The sequence below is a fragment of the Acinonyx jubatus genome, chromosome X (genome assembly GCF_027475565.1).
Source record: "Acinonyx jubatus isolate Ajub_Pintada_27869175 chromosome X, VMU_Ajub_asm_v1.0, whole genome shotgun sequence".
Lineage (NCBI taxonomy): Eukaryota > Metazoa > Chordata > Mammalia > Carnivora > Felidae > Acinonyx > Acinonyx jubatus.
In genome coordinates this window covers 94074582-94089882 of record NC_069389.1, presented here as the reverse complement: position 1 = coordinate 94089882, position 15301 = coordinate 94074582, and the positions used below count along the sequence as shown (strand labels likewise).

General features: G+C 39.7%; 1 protein-coding gene across 2 annotated transcripts in view; it reads right to left on the bottom strand.

Annotated features, from left to right (window-relative positions):
* The window catches only part of WDR44 (WD repeat domain 44), an 80020-nt gene that overhangs the window by 18751 nt on the left and 45968 nt on the right, over positions 1 to 15301 (bottom strand). For both annotated transcript variants that reach the window (XM_027054400.2, XM_015084277.3), the window contains exons 8-12: positions 14593 to 14676; positions 11322 to 11428; positions 10196 to 10347; positions 7825 to 7963; positions 6428 to 6492 (exon numbers count right to left, since the gene is read on the bottom strand). In XM_027054400.2, the coding sequence (XP_026910201.1) occupies positions 6428 to 6492; positions 7825 to 7963; positions 10196 to 10347; positions 11322 to 11428; positions 14593 to 14676 (547 nt within the window). The remainder of the gene's footprint in view (positions 1 to 6427; positions 6493 to 7824; positions 7964 to 10195; positions 10348 to 11321; positions 11429 to 14592; positions 14677 to 15301) is intronic.

The window sequence follows — 15301 nt, the reverse complement described above, 5'->3', positions numbered from 1 at the left end:
CTCTACCTGGAATGCAAGACAGCCACATGATCACCCCCTCACTTCTTTAAGATTCTGCTCAAATGACCACCTCTGGGTGAAGCTTTGCTCACCCACCTTATTTATTCCCTGTTACCTCACTTTATCTGCTTTATTTTCATCTATGAAACTTACCACTTTCTAATAATCACAAAACTATGTATTTTGTTTCTCTGTCTCCCACCACTAAAATTTAAGCTTCACAAAAGATATTTTTGTCTCTTTTGCTCACTACTATATATCCTCGATTTCCTACAACACTGATTAATACATAGTAAGCCCTCAATAAATATTTATGGACTAAATGAAGACACAGTGCTAGACCTTACAATGACAATCAGTGGAGCATAATGGTTAACAGCAAAAGTTTTTCCCAAGACAGGTCAGAGATGGGTTCTAATTCTGACGCGATATACCAACTGTGTGAAACCAGTGAGTTGCTTAACATCTCTCAGCCTTCCTCATCTGTAAAACAGGACTCTTAACAGTACCTCACAACAGTACCAGGGCTATTGTGAGGTTAAACGAGATCAGATATCAACTGCACTTAGCAAAGTACATGGCACAGAATAAGGGCTCATAAAATGTTAGCTGTTGTTACATAAATTGATGTATTATATAGTGAGTGCCTTTAAAAGAAATATGAGCAAAGTATCATGAGGACAGTGAGGGAGTATATGAATAATTATGCACTGGGCAAAGCAAGAAATGCTCAAGCGAGGAGACTTGACTCTTAAACGAATTGGCCAGGCAAAGGCGAATAGTAAATATACGCAATCAACAAAGGGTTTGACATTTTTGTTGGGGCAACAATGCACAACCGAGTGAGTTCAGAACATAAGGTTTGCGAGAGGGAAGGGTGAAAAATAACAATGACAGCTGAGGTCAGGCTGATCTCTGAAAGACTGAGCCAAGCTAAGGAATTTGGACTTAAATCTGTAGGAAAAAAAGAGAGAACTAAAAGCAGTACTTAAACAGGAAAGGAACATGATCAGATGTGTTTTATAGGAAAGTAATTCTGTTAGCAATGAGGACGAAAGACTGGAATCTGGGAGAATAACTATCATGGTCCAAGTAAGAGATAAAGGCCCAGATTATAACAGTGGAAATGAAAGGAATGGCCAGATTCCAAAGACATTTCTGAGATCAAGTGGGCGGGATTTGATGAATGAGCAAACGTTGAAGGGAGAGAAGACTAAACAGTGAACACAGTTTCTAACTCGGGGAAGATACGGGTGTTAATTAACTGACATCAAGTACACTATCAAAGGAGGGGCTATCTAGGGAAAATGATACTTAATTCTGCTTTGGACATATATTATCACCATTGATACCGGTTTTTTGCCACACAGAGCTCCTTGACAGGAACTATCCATGGCTCCTTTATATTTTCAGTGCCTGACACACTGTAGAAAGGTAATAATTGTTGTTGACTGAACCAAAGCTAAACCAATGCATATTTTTAATAAAATGCTATACATGTACAATTTCACAAAAATTACCTCTCACCCCCCCTTAATCCAAGTTTTATGTCCAAATAATCTTGAAGGAGATCAGATTGTGTGACCGCAAATATTCCCTTTGCATAAAGATTATTTTGAGCTGAAGGCAACTGAAAGGAAACAGACACAAGAAAAGATCTCTGCTCTCCCCGCTTCTACCTGAAAGCAGAGCATGAAATTCTCTTTGTGAAGGTATCTCCCCTTCACCTCTTCTTTGCCAGGAATGGGAGAATAAAGCTTACGTCTGGAGACAGTACTAAATAATCTTCATCTTCCATTAGCTTCCCCCAAGGTTTTTACTTGGTCACAATTTACTGTACCTAAAGCCCAACCCCTCCCCTCCTTTGTGTTGTCACTTCTCCACAAACTTACTGCTTTTGTCAAAATGATGTGTGAGCCCCTGGGTCTAACTGCTTCTTTAGGTATTCACTATTCTTCTATGAGGGCCTCCATATGCACGTATAATAAACTGTTTCTCCTACGAATCTGTCTTTTGTCAGGTTATTCACGGATCCTAGCTGCCAAATCCTGGCTGCAGAACCTCAGAGAGTAGAGCGAATTTTTTCCTCCCCTACAATCTCTGAAAAATTCAAAGCAGCAGTTAAATGCTAGAACACCCATACTAATGTTCCACTAATCAAGCACACCAAACATAGATTTAACTCAAGAAAAGCACCAATTTCTAGGTAAACTGCATAGTTACAACACCTAGTGTCAAGGAGGAATTGTACAAAATCTCTAGCACAATGGAGCAAACGAGGCATGCCTTCTTCCTTTCTTCCTTACTTCAACTGAGCTACTTTTGAAAACCAACAGGAATGGAGAGCATAAGAGGCAGAATTCTAGGCATGGCATGACCAATGAGCAGGTCTGTGATCTTGGGTGTGCTGGTCTGTATGCCCAACTGTACAATAGGTACTTTTAGGTATTCTATTTTACATGAATGCTAACGAAAATGAGGATGCAGGTGGAAAAATAAATAGATCACTATCATGAGAAAAGAGGAAAGAACACACACATCAGGAAAATAAATAAATGAATAAGCTACGTCGTGTATACTGCCCCTCACTGCAGCTAACGCTACGTTCAAAGATAATAGCAGATACCACACTCCAAAGGCATGTGAAGTAGAGGATCCTTCTAACGGTCTCCAAATAGAATGACCAAAGTGAAGGAGCACCAATCTTTTCCTGAAGACAACAGATACAAATGCTACTCCACTACCACAGGAAAAAAGCACAGTACTCCAGGGGTCACTACTTTGGTGTCAAAGAAATACTACACTCCTTATTTAAAAGGACTGTTTTCAAACAAGATTGGGAGTTACTTAGGTCTTTTGGGGGATGGGGTGCGGTGGATAGACATAGTTAAGGAAGTCTGTCGGTAGGGTTGTTGAAATAAGCATAACACAAGATGGTGCAAATAGTTCCCGTTTTTAGTGGTCGTCAATGTCTGGAAACCGTATGGGGAATTAAACTAATAAAAGCAAACCCTTTTCCCTAAAGCAAAGTGGTTAAAATTTGTACCGCTACCATTAGTCAGGGAAAGCTTCATGAAGGAAGTAGGCCTTGAAGACTGGGCAAGCTTTGAATAGAAAGAAGGGAGCACCACAGGCATCCAGATAAAGGAGGACAGGAACGAAGCACAGAAGCAGGAATCCAACACCGATTCGGGCCCACCACAGTAAGGCACCAGGTCAGGTTCCAAGGACAATAAAATCTGGGAAGTACACTTTGTTGCCTTAAATCAGCCTAGAGTCTAACCAGTGAGACAAACTGGTAAGTAATAACAGTGTCAAAGGACCTGTAATGTTCTGTCAGAACACAAATCAGGGACAATTTTGCCTGCTTGATTCAAGGAAGATAATAAGAGAAGAAGATAAGAGATTTGAACTGAATCCTTGTGTGTGTGTGTGTGTGTGTGTGTGTGTGAACTGAATCCCGAAGGATGAGTCGGGCTCAGCCCCATGAGGAAAGGGGGCAGGGAGGGCGCTGCCGGCAAAGCAGACACCAAAGACGAAGGCACGGGAGTGACAGATACCGTAGAGTAAGGACAGACCTACGTTCGGTATGGCAAGTAGGATACATAGGCACCAGGGAATTAGAGCGGAGTTAGAAAGGTAAGATGAGGGGCGCCTGGGTGGCGCAGTCGGTTAAGCGTCCGACTTCAGTCAGGTCACGATTTCGCGGTCCGTGGGTTCGAACCCCGCGTCGGGCTCTGGGCTGATGGCTCGGAGCCTGGAGCCTGTTTCCGATTCTGTGTCTCCCTCTCTCTCTGCCCCTCCCCCGGTCATGCTCTGTCTCTCTCTGTCCCAAAAATAAATAAAAAACGTTGGAAAAAAAAAAATTTAAAAAAAAAAAAAAAGGTAAGATGAGGCAAGATCAGGAAGGACCTTATCCTGCAGGTGACAAGGAGCCACTGGAAGATTTTAAACCACAAAATGGCATCAGATCTATTATTTTGACAAAAAGCTGGGGACAGCAGAGAAAATGAACTGGGTACAGACCAGAAAAGCAATTAGGAGGCTACAGCAAACATTTAAATGGGTATTTAGGACCTAGATAATGTGAGTGACAACGGGGAACGAGGGGACGGATTCCATGGGCATTTGTAGGTGGAGGAAGAGTGGATAGAAATTTATAACTAATTTCATATGTGGGTAAGGAAAAAAATAAGTAATGGAGTATTTTCTGACTGAGTTAGAAAAGGAACTTATGGATGGTAATGCCATTAAAGAAGGCTCACAAAGGGCACCTGCGTGGCTCAGTTGGTTAACTGTCTGATTTTGACTCAGGTCATGATCTCACAGTTCGTGGGTTCGAGCCCCATGTTGGGCTCAGTGCTGACAGTGCAGAGCCTGCTTGGGATTCTTTCTCTCTGTCCCTACCCTGCTTGCTCTCTCTCTCTCAAAAATAAATAAATAAACTTAAAAAGAAAAAAAAAAAAAGATGAAAAACTGAAAAAAAAAAAAAAAAAAAAAAAAAGGCGGCTCAAAAGAGAGAGGCAGGGTTGTGGGTAGGTAATACAAATATTTCCATAAGTGACCATTCAACACCTAGCCAGTTATCCAATCCAGACAGCTGACACTCATCCTCGGCTACCATCTGCCTCCCCACCTAGTCGGTCACCTAGTGCCAGAGGTCCGACTTCTTTCACATCTCTCAAATTCAGCTCATCTTTACGGTTTCTAGACCCACTGCTTCATAATCGAAGTACTGTTTCTCTCCTGGGTTGGTAACCTCTTAGGTGGTCTCCCGGTCTCTGGCCTGGAGCCCCGATCTAATCAATCCTTTCCAGCGCTACCAGAATGCTCTTTCTGAAACAAAAATCTGAACATTAAAAAAAAATTTTTCAGTGTTTATTTTTGAGAGACAGAGAGCGAGTGAGTGAGCACGGGGGAGGGGCAGAGAGAGGGGAGACACGGAATGTGAAGCAGGCTCCAGGTTCTGAGCTGTCGGCACAGAGCCCGATGTGGGGCTTGAACTCATGAGTTGTGAGATCTTGACCTGAGCCGAAGTCAGATGCTTAACTGACCGAGCCACCCAGGTGCCGCAAAAATCTGAACATTTTAATTAAGCTCCTGATCGAAATCCTTCAAACCCCTGTTCCCCCGGCAGCCTGCAGGACAAAGTCCAAATGTCTTAACACACAAAAGGTCATGTAAAATCCTAACCCTGCCCGCCTCTCCTCCAACTCTCACACAGGCCCACTCTGCTGTAGCCGCTTGGAATTGTGGTAGCACCATTCACGTGCCATGCTGTTGTGGCCTCCAGGCCTTGGCACTCGCTATTTGCTCTGATGAACCCCTTCCTTCCTTCTCTCACACAGTTAACTCCTGGCTCACTCACAAAGCCTCCAGAAAGCTTTTCCTCACGCGCTGATTCATAAGGATACCTCCTATACTTGTGTAGTACCCTCTGAAGAGTATTCCCATCCAATACTAGAACTGTGGGTATATACTATTTCACTAGTCGGCATGGCCCTTGAGGCCAAAGACTAGGTCTCACTGGATTTGCAGAATCTAGCAGTATCTGGCACACGTAACAAGCAGTCAAAGAACATTTGTTGAGGGACTTCAGTTTGTGACCTCTTCATTGATGTGCGTGGTGAATATGCTGATGGAGAGATTCTCTATATATTGTGGTTTTTTTTTAATCTTTATTTTTGAGACAGAGACAGAGTGCGAGCAGGGGAGGAACAGAGAGAGAGGGAGACACAGAATCCCAAGCAGGCTCCAGGCTCTGAGCTGTCAGCACAGAGCCTGATGCAGGGCTTGAACTCACAACGTGAGATCATGACCTGAGCTGAAGTTGGACGCTTAACCGACTGAGCCACCAAGGCGCCCCAAGATTCTCTATATATTGTTATGTGAAAAGGGCAGCATGCCCAATAAGATCTCATCCTTGTTTAAAAACCATACAGCTATGAAAAGGAAACAGGAATTATGAAGGTAAAGCCAGTTCAGGACTGGAGGCAATGAATGAATATGTCAAATGAGGATGGCCAAGGACACAACCCTGAGAAACAGCAACATTTAAGTGGGAGGAAGAGGAAGAGACAGCATGCATATAGGAAGAGAACGAGGGAAAACAGAACCATAGAAAGCTGAGAAGAGTAAGTTTATCCATTATTTTTTTTAATTCTAACATGGATTTGAGGGGAGGGGAATTTTGTTTTATTTAAGTTAACATTGGTAGTTTGGTAGCTTGAGTAGTATCATTCACTGTATGACAACTTTTAAATATCACAAATTTTCATTTACTAATTCTAATAGAAAAAACTTTTGTTTCTAACATATCTTAATTTTAAATTAAGTGCTTTCATGAACTACAATTTCTAATAGACGATAAGGTACTTCATGGGAAACAAATCAAATTATATTAGTAACTATTAAATAAAGAACATACCCCTGTATCTGTATCAGACTTTGATGAATTCAGACTTTCCTGAGAAGGTGATGGAGACACACGTCCTAAAAACAACATAATTATAAAAAGGCATATGTATACACACACACACACACAAAACGTCAATCAGAAATAATGACATAGTAACACCTAATTAATAGTTGTAGAATGTAACATTCTGAAAAAACACATTTTTTAAAAATAGGCTCCATGCCTAATGTGGGGCTCGAACTCTCGACCCTGAGATCAAGAGTTGCAGGCTCTACTGACTGAGCCAGCCAGGTGCTCTGAGAAAATACATTTTCAAAATAAATGAAGCGTTGACTCGTTAGACACCAAAATATTGTTTTTATCACTTTTAATCAAAAAATCTTTATAAGCCATATTCCCAATTTAATAAAATACTGTTAAATCCTCATTATTCGTAGTGAATACAAAGATGAACAATAAAGGGGCACAAAGGGTCTAGGTTAGTAGAAGTCTCGAGGGCCACTTAGTCTTTCTGTTCCAGGCAGGGCAATAAAAGAAATGTATCGTAAACATAGTTCAACTTTTTGCCAACCCGTTATCATCTTCAATTATGTATCATAACATAATGCAAGCAATACCCACAGGGCTACGAAAGTGTACAGGGCCTCGTTTGCCAGTTTAGTGGATCTCCCTGGGTTTCTATGTTCCTCAAATTGGTGCTTCAAGTATACTCTATACTCCAGCCCATGGCCACTGATTCTCCTTTCTCCCATCCCTTAATTTCTTGTTTCAGCCTTAGTTGACTGGGGAAGGGACAGGTTTGTGGAGAAAATGTATTGGAGTTATGTAATTATGAGAAAAGAATCCCATAAACATAAAGCTTCTATTTACATCGATTCTACATACGTTCCTGGTAAGTTACCAATATACAGAAAGATTTCACAGTTGTAATCATTGTGTACATACATCACTCTCTGAGGTTTCTCTTTTCCATTTAACCTTTTTTCATATACCCTTCGATGTACGACAAATCACATTTACTTTTCATGGCTATGTCTCCTTTATCTTTATTATTGGATGGATATTATTATTCTCATTCTTTTTCTAGAGTTATCAGGTCTTTCATTTTAATCCAGGATAGAACTAAAGGTTGCCAGGGGACACCAAGTAACCTTGTTCCCAATGGTTGATGAAATAAACCCTGCGCTACACCTCAAAAGGGATCAAGTCAAAAACTTTGTGGTAGCGTTTTTCAGGGGATTTAGATGATTTTTTCGGTGTTGACTTCTGTCTACTTTTGGGTTTGTGGCTATTATGAAAAGTAGTGATTGCTGCAAATGGTTGCCAGATAAAAGAGCATTATACCTAAAATGTAAAAATACCAGATGTCTCTAGAGTTTTAAAGCCCACAAATAAGTGAAAAATACCTTCAGTATTGTATTTCATTCGCATATTGTTGAAATAGTCAAAAGCATTTTTTAAGGCCCATATTCTCACTACATTGTCTTGTCCAGCTGAGGCAAGTAGTCGGCCACAGTGAGAAAATTTCATGGTCCAAACGGCTCCCTATGAAAAGAAAGGAAGGCTCAAAGTTATTACTTTAAAAGTTGAAACGTTATTTTCTTTCAGATTTTATTATTTTTTTTAAGTTTATTTATTTTGGGGGGGCAGAGAGAAGAGGGAGACAGAGAATCCCAAGCAGGCTCCACATAGCAGCACACAGCCAGATGTGGGGCTCAATCCCACGACCTGATCATGGGTCTCACTCATTCATGGAGTGAGATCACGACCTGAGCCAAAACGAAGAGTTGGACACTTAACCGACTGAGACACCCGCACCCCTCAGGTTTTATTTTTAAGTAATCTCTACACCCAACATAGGGCTTGAACTTACAAACCCGAGATCAAGTTGCATGCTCTACTGACTGAGCCATCCACATGCCCCTAAGAGCTGAAACATTATTTTTAAGCCAAAGTAAGGAATTATGCTAAATTATACATACTAAGGTAAGGCTCACATTACTAACACCACTTAAGGCCAATAGTCCAATGATGCTACAACAGCACAAAGAGGAACTTTTAGGAGAAAGGCGGGATAAAATAGTAATTTACCATAACCTAAACTAACAACTTCAAAGCCCCAAGCCATATCCACATATTAATGGAAATGGAGTTGTGAGGTGGCCACGAATCACTGTAAAAACAAATCCTGGGACGCCTGGGTAGCTCAGTCGGTTAAGCGTCTGACTCTTGATTTTGGCTCAGGTCATGATCTCATGGTTCATAAGATCGAGCCCCATGTTGGGCTCTGGGCTCTCAGCGTGGACCCCATGTGGGATATTCTTTCTCTCTCGAAATAAATAAATAAACATTAAGAAAAACCCACAGGTCTTAGTTTGGGATCTCAGTCTCCTAGCTGAACATAAGGGGGAAGTGGGATTGGACGAGGCAGAGCCCTCAGGCTAGCACTAGCACTCCTGCTCAAGGCTGAGGGAAATGTAAGGGCCACCTTAGCAGGGACCCTCATGGCACTGGGCATTTATAAGTATTGGAATGCTGTGGTCTCATTCCTGTTTTTTTCCCCCCAGAAACAAGGTTTCAGAGTATATGGCTAGAATTCCCTGATACTGCTAACAATAGGGGAGTGTGGGTGTGTGTGTGTATGTGTTTGTGTGTTGGGGGGTGGTTAACGAATATAAACCCTTAAATTGGAAAAGCCAAACGCTATTACAAGAAATACTGTTATGTCTACTATTACAACACATACCTATGCAGAACAAAAAGATTATCCAAGTTATGGGGTGCCTGGCTGACTCAGTTGGGAGAGCATGCGACTCTTGTTCTCAGGCTCGTGAGTTAGAGCCCCATGTTGGGTATAAAGATCACTTAATAATAAATAAACTTAAAAAAAAAAGATACTCCTCCCTTTAAAAAAAAAAAAAAAGATTTTCCAAGTTAGAGGCAACAGCTCATTTACTGCAATAACACTGATTTCCACAAAATTCAAGTATATTAAAAAATTTGTAAAAAAAAAAAAATTGTTACTTGGAACCTACTACAATGAGATTTTACTTAAAACTGGAAGTAATGAAAGTGAATTAAAACAGTACAAAAAAATTCATCAGTTCCTTAAGGACATGACTATAACCAAGTCAAACATTTCATATGTAGATTATAAGCACCAAAGTTTAAATTCCAATCTGGCTGCCATCTGATAGGTTTATGGTTGCTTCCTTCCAATTAAGCCAAATTTTAGATTTAAAATCTAAATAGATACATAGATTCCCTGATCAAGGAGCCATAGCATCATCTGTCCAATTCTGAGTTCAGTACCACCTTCCCTGTGTTCCTAGCATTTTTAAGGGGTAACTGCAATATCATTGGTACATTTTAACTCTGATAGAAAACTTGTACCTCTCTCTCCTGGTTTTAGCCGCCATCTTACAAAATACATTGAACTACTGAAATATTTGTTAATTATTTAAAATATACCCAGGGAACATTTTAAATGTCTTCCAAAGTGTGATAGACCACCTTGTAAATTTAACTCTTTCAAATTTGGTACCTTTACATAGCTTTCTTAAAGATACGAGCTTAGAGTTGACTTATTCAATAACGTTCACTTCTTGAACAGTAATTCGGAGAGAGACTCTGAAGTCATCAAATCATGTTAATATCAATTTATTCTTCTTGAGTCAGTTTAGAAAAATTACATATATAACAAGAGATTGCCTTTATAGAAGCCAAAGTACTCCTCTCAATGAAAACAGAGTCGTGAAAAATATAAACGTTTCTTACCATATGCTCACCACTAAGATCTTGCACCACTTTGATCTGATCAAAATCATAAGGTCCTTTGAAACCATGCGCTGCTTTGAATTTGACTGGTCTCGTGTATGGCATTCCTTCATCATCACTCGATGAAGGATCATCTTGATCAGTATGAAACACTGAATAGAAAAGCAATATAGAAATCATCACTAGCTAACATAGATATATAGCTACTATCATATTTTCATATCCATTGTTTACTAAGAAAATTCATTAAATGGGAAAGCAAAATCTATTACTAAATAGCATATTAGTTAAGAGCATGGAGTCTGGTGCCAGATTGTCTAGGTCCAAATCCAGCTTTGTCATTTATCATCTGTATGACCACAGCTATAGCACTGGACCTTTTTGTGCCTCGGTTTTCTCATCTATAAAAGGGGGTAATAACAGTACTTACCTCTTAGGGCTTTTATGAAGATTAAATGAGTTAATATAGGTGAAAATGCTTAGAACACTGGCACAAAATAACCACTATGTTAGTGCTTATTAAATAAAGCAAATGAGTACAACAAAGGCACAGGAAGTTAAGATCTGTGCAATTCAGAAAATTTACCTAATTTTGAAAATGTTTACAAAAACTAAATAGCCTTGGGGCACCTGGGTAGCTCAGTCAGTTGAGCATCTGACTTCAGCTCAGGTAATTATCTCGCGGTTCATGAGTTCGAGCCCCGCATCGGGCTCTGTGATGATAGCTCAGAGCCTGGAGCCTGCTTTGGATTCTGTGTCTCCCTCTCTCTGCCCCACCCCCGCTCATGCCTCTGTCTCTCTTTCACTCTGTCTCAAAAGTAAATAAACATTAAAAAAAAAATTAAATAGCCTCACATAACTAGTTTACAACTGATTATTACAACTCTTCCAGGTTGCCACAAAGTATGTACAAATTCATGTTTAAGATGCACAAATTTCTTTTTCTTCCTGTTCATAAAATTAAGTGATAGATATCTAGAGTAACATGACTTACTGAAATGCTAAGGTGTTAGCTATAAAGGCTTATTACTTTCAACAAAATAGAATGTTTCTTATAAACTACAGGCTAAATTTGGACAATTACAAATCATTTAAATATTCAGTTGCAATGTTCTATTTCACTTACCTTCGTCTCTAACGCTTTTAACTTTATTTACAGCACGTTCACCATATTCCTCTGCAAGGTGCTTTGCTCTCTTTACTGATTTTCCTAAGAACTTCTTTAGTTGAGTCCTTACCAAAATTACAAAACAACAAAATTATTTCTTATTAACTAACTGTAAAAATTCAACAATTCACAGATAATCTCATTAGCTGTGACAAGTATATATTTTGAAATAGCTTCTTTTTAACGTAAATAGTAGGTCTTTGAGTTCCTCTATCCCTTGTCTCTGGAATAAATATATAGAAGCCAATATGACTGCAAAGAAAATACAGACACTTCTTCCCAACGTACAATATCATACTCTAAGAGCACTGGCTTTTCAATGGTGAATAATGAATTGATGGGGAGGGAGTGGGAGGAGAGTGTTTAAAGTGCATGAACTTGAGATCCATCTGTAGATCATCTGATTTAGAGGGTCTGGGGTGAGGCCATGAATCTGCAATGAGAATTGCTCTGAGAAGACAGCTTTAAAGCGTAATCCTTAAAAACACATTTTATCAATAAAAATAAGCTATAAAGAGGTATTTATTTACAGAATAGGATGTTTGGTACCCTCTGATGGCCCTTTATCTCTTCTCTTTCAGTTTGGGTGTTTGAAAGCAATACAGTCAGGCTGAGCTTTCCTAGGAGGTATTCCCAAACACAATGTAATGCAAGTATGCATCTCACACTTCCATAAATAGGACTTATTTATTGCTTTTTCAATAATCTTGGTCTCAAATTTCATACATTAAGATTATAAAAAACAAAAAAGCACAGTACACAAATGATATCTAAAACCAAAGCAAAATTTACAGGAGTAAATTTTTACCAATACATGGGAGCTCATGATATTAAGGACAGTATCTGAAAGACTTGCTAAGCTACATATACAAAGATATTCACTACAGCATTATTAACAAAGTGTAGAAAGTAGAGATTTCTCACAAAAGCCCTCCTTGACTCTTTAGAGCAGGTTTTCCTGTTTTATACTCCCAGAGTACCCCATACATTTCTTTTACTGCAATTACTACAAATGTAGTTAGATTTATCTGTGTAATTATATTTAGTATCTATTTCTCTTATTTAACTGGAAGCTCTATGAGGGCAGAGACTAAGATTGTCTTCTTAACGATGGTGTCTGCAGCACTGAACCCCCATATCTGGCTGATAAAAAGAATACAATAAATTTACTATTGGTACTGATATGAAGATATGTCCATTACATATTAGAGATTTTAAAAAAGCAAGCCAACAGGGTGCTTGGCTGGCTCAGTCAGTAGCGCATCTCAGGGTCGTGAGTTCAAGCCCCACATTGGGCATGAAGCCTACTTAAAAAAAGGGGGGGGGGCCAAAAGAAGCAAGCCGACAAACCATACGCACAGTATTATTTCCACTTTTGTGAGGGAAAACATTCTATGGAGAATACACCTAATTATTAACACAGATGATTTCTGGGGGTAAAAGTATAAAAGGCTTTCATTTTCCATTTTCCTCTATTTATTTTTTGAAATGTTTATTGATTTTGAGAGAGAGAGCACAAGCAGGGAAGGGGCAGAGAGAAAGAGAGGAAGAGAGAGAATCCTAAGCAGGCTCCACACTGCCAGCACAGAGCCTGATGCGGGGCTCAATCTCACTAACTATGAGATCGTGACCTGAGCCAAAATCAGGCATTTAACAGACTGAGCCACCCAGGTGCTCCTTGCAATCAAAATATGACCTGACATTCTTTTTTTTTTTTTTTTTTAATGTTTATTTTTGAGAGAGAGAGAGAGAGAGAGAGAGAGGCAGAGCACGAGCAGGGGAGGAACAGAGAGAGAGGGAGACACAGAATCCGAAGCAGGCTTCAGGCTCCGAGCTGTCAGCGCAGAGTCCTGTGTCGGGCTCGAACCCACGAACCGTGAGATCATGACCTGAGCTGAAGTCGGACGCTTAACCGACTGAGCCACCCAGGCACCCCATGACCTGACATTCTTATGTGTCGACTTACCTGCTGTCACAGTTTGCTACTTCTATTTTGCCAGGAGCTCAGACGAACCAGATGACCAGATATTAAAAAATTATGTAAAAAGTTAAGTACAGTGGCTTTGAATAAACCTAAGGAGCTTTTCTTTTGGAAAACTAATGAGCTTTGGGGCACTTCTCTCTCAAATAAATAAACATTTTTTAAAAATTAAAAAAAAAAAAGAAAAAAGAAAAATAATGAGCTTAAATGAATGGAGTAAGTGACAGCTCTCCTGGATGTTTACCTATCTCCTTCATAATTCCTAATTTTCCTATTCCTGTTAGTTGCCATTGCTGACAACCAAGTTCCAGACACCTGAGCTTTCATCCTATCCCTGCACTGTGGGTAAATCTTTTCGAAGAATTCTCAATGCTTTCTTTCTACACTAGGAAAAGATCAGACTAGAGTGGAGAATTTGCTTTGGACCATAGACTGAATTATTGTCAAATAAGTGACTGGTGTATAATGAAGCAAAATCTACATGCCCACCATTGTCTTGACGTTTGCGAGGGAAACAGAGGGATGGCATGATCACAATCCTTTTGCAACATATGGTTTAGTTATTTAGCCCCCATTTATCTCGTTTTTTAAAATTAGAAAACAATTTAAAATAAAACAAAGGGGAAATGTAAGTTACGTAGACCGTAGGTGCCACTGAAATTGAGACAAGCAAATTTACTATGAACTGGAGAAGTTAGGAAAAATTGCGTTAGTTGGGTTTAGAAAAACAAATAGGATTTGAGAGCAACTTCAAGGACAATCATGTCCCTCTACGAACACTTCTCATATCTACTGTCAGAAAAATAATCCAGGCATGATGCAAAATTTATTGATCATTTAGTATTTCTCAGATACTATAGAAATGACCAATAATACAGCCCCAAGTAATTCGTCATCCATTGGCTGGGGGTAGGAAGTGGTGGTGGTAGACAGACATATACACTAGATGGGACATAGACCGAAAGGAGTAGGGCAGGGGTGCCCGGGTGGCTCCGTCGGTTAAGTGTCCGACCCTTGATTTCGGCTCAGGTCACGATCTCACAGTTCGTGGGATCGAGCCTGGTCAGGCTTTGCTCTGTCTGACAGGGAGGAGTCTGCTTGGGATTCTTTCTCTCCCTCTTTCTCTGTCCCTCCCCCCGCTCACGTGTACTCACTCACTCACTCACTCACTCAATAAATAAGCATGGTGATTCTCATAAATTTTAAATAAAAGCTTGGAATAAAGAAAAAGGATGCACTGTAACTCACGTTTTCTGTTTTAACCTTCCACCATCAGTATCTGTTGTTTGAGACTGTAACTTCTCTTCATCATCTGACTGTGCTGCGTCATTACTACAAGAAGGGGAAGAAATCATTGTAAGAGAAGACATTTCCCCATCACCTCAAACGTCTTGTGGATACTTACTATATACTCAGATACTCGGAATAAGAAAAAAAAAAAAAAAGACTATGTTAACATACTTTTTGTAAGTTTCATTTAAATGATGATCCTGAGAAGTTAGACTTGAGAGATCAAATAGAATCTTTAAGCATGGTATAATGTACAAAATGCAAGTGAAAGCAATTTAGGAACTTATGGAAAACCTACTACCAATGAGCCTTTTTGCTGGACAAAACCTGCTGCACAGAAATGACAAATTAACTTTCTCCTAACTCTTCAGGCACATCATGTATTACACTTTATTAAGATTTGCTTTCAAAATAATTATTCCTTCGATCTACATATATCGCACAGTAAAGTCAATCCCCTTACTCTGAAGCCATTTTCTGACCTACAAAGATAATACAATTACTTTTAAAATCTGTGGCCCTTAAAGCAAGGTTTCAGAACACCAGGTGTTCATTCTGCATGGCTTTTTACCTTCAACATGTTTCAATAATGTCTCTAGTATTATATACATCATTTCAAAAGAGAAACCAAGGAGCGCCTGAGTGGCTCAGTCAGTTAAGCATCCAA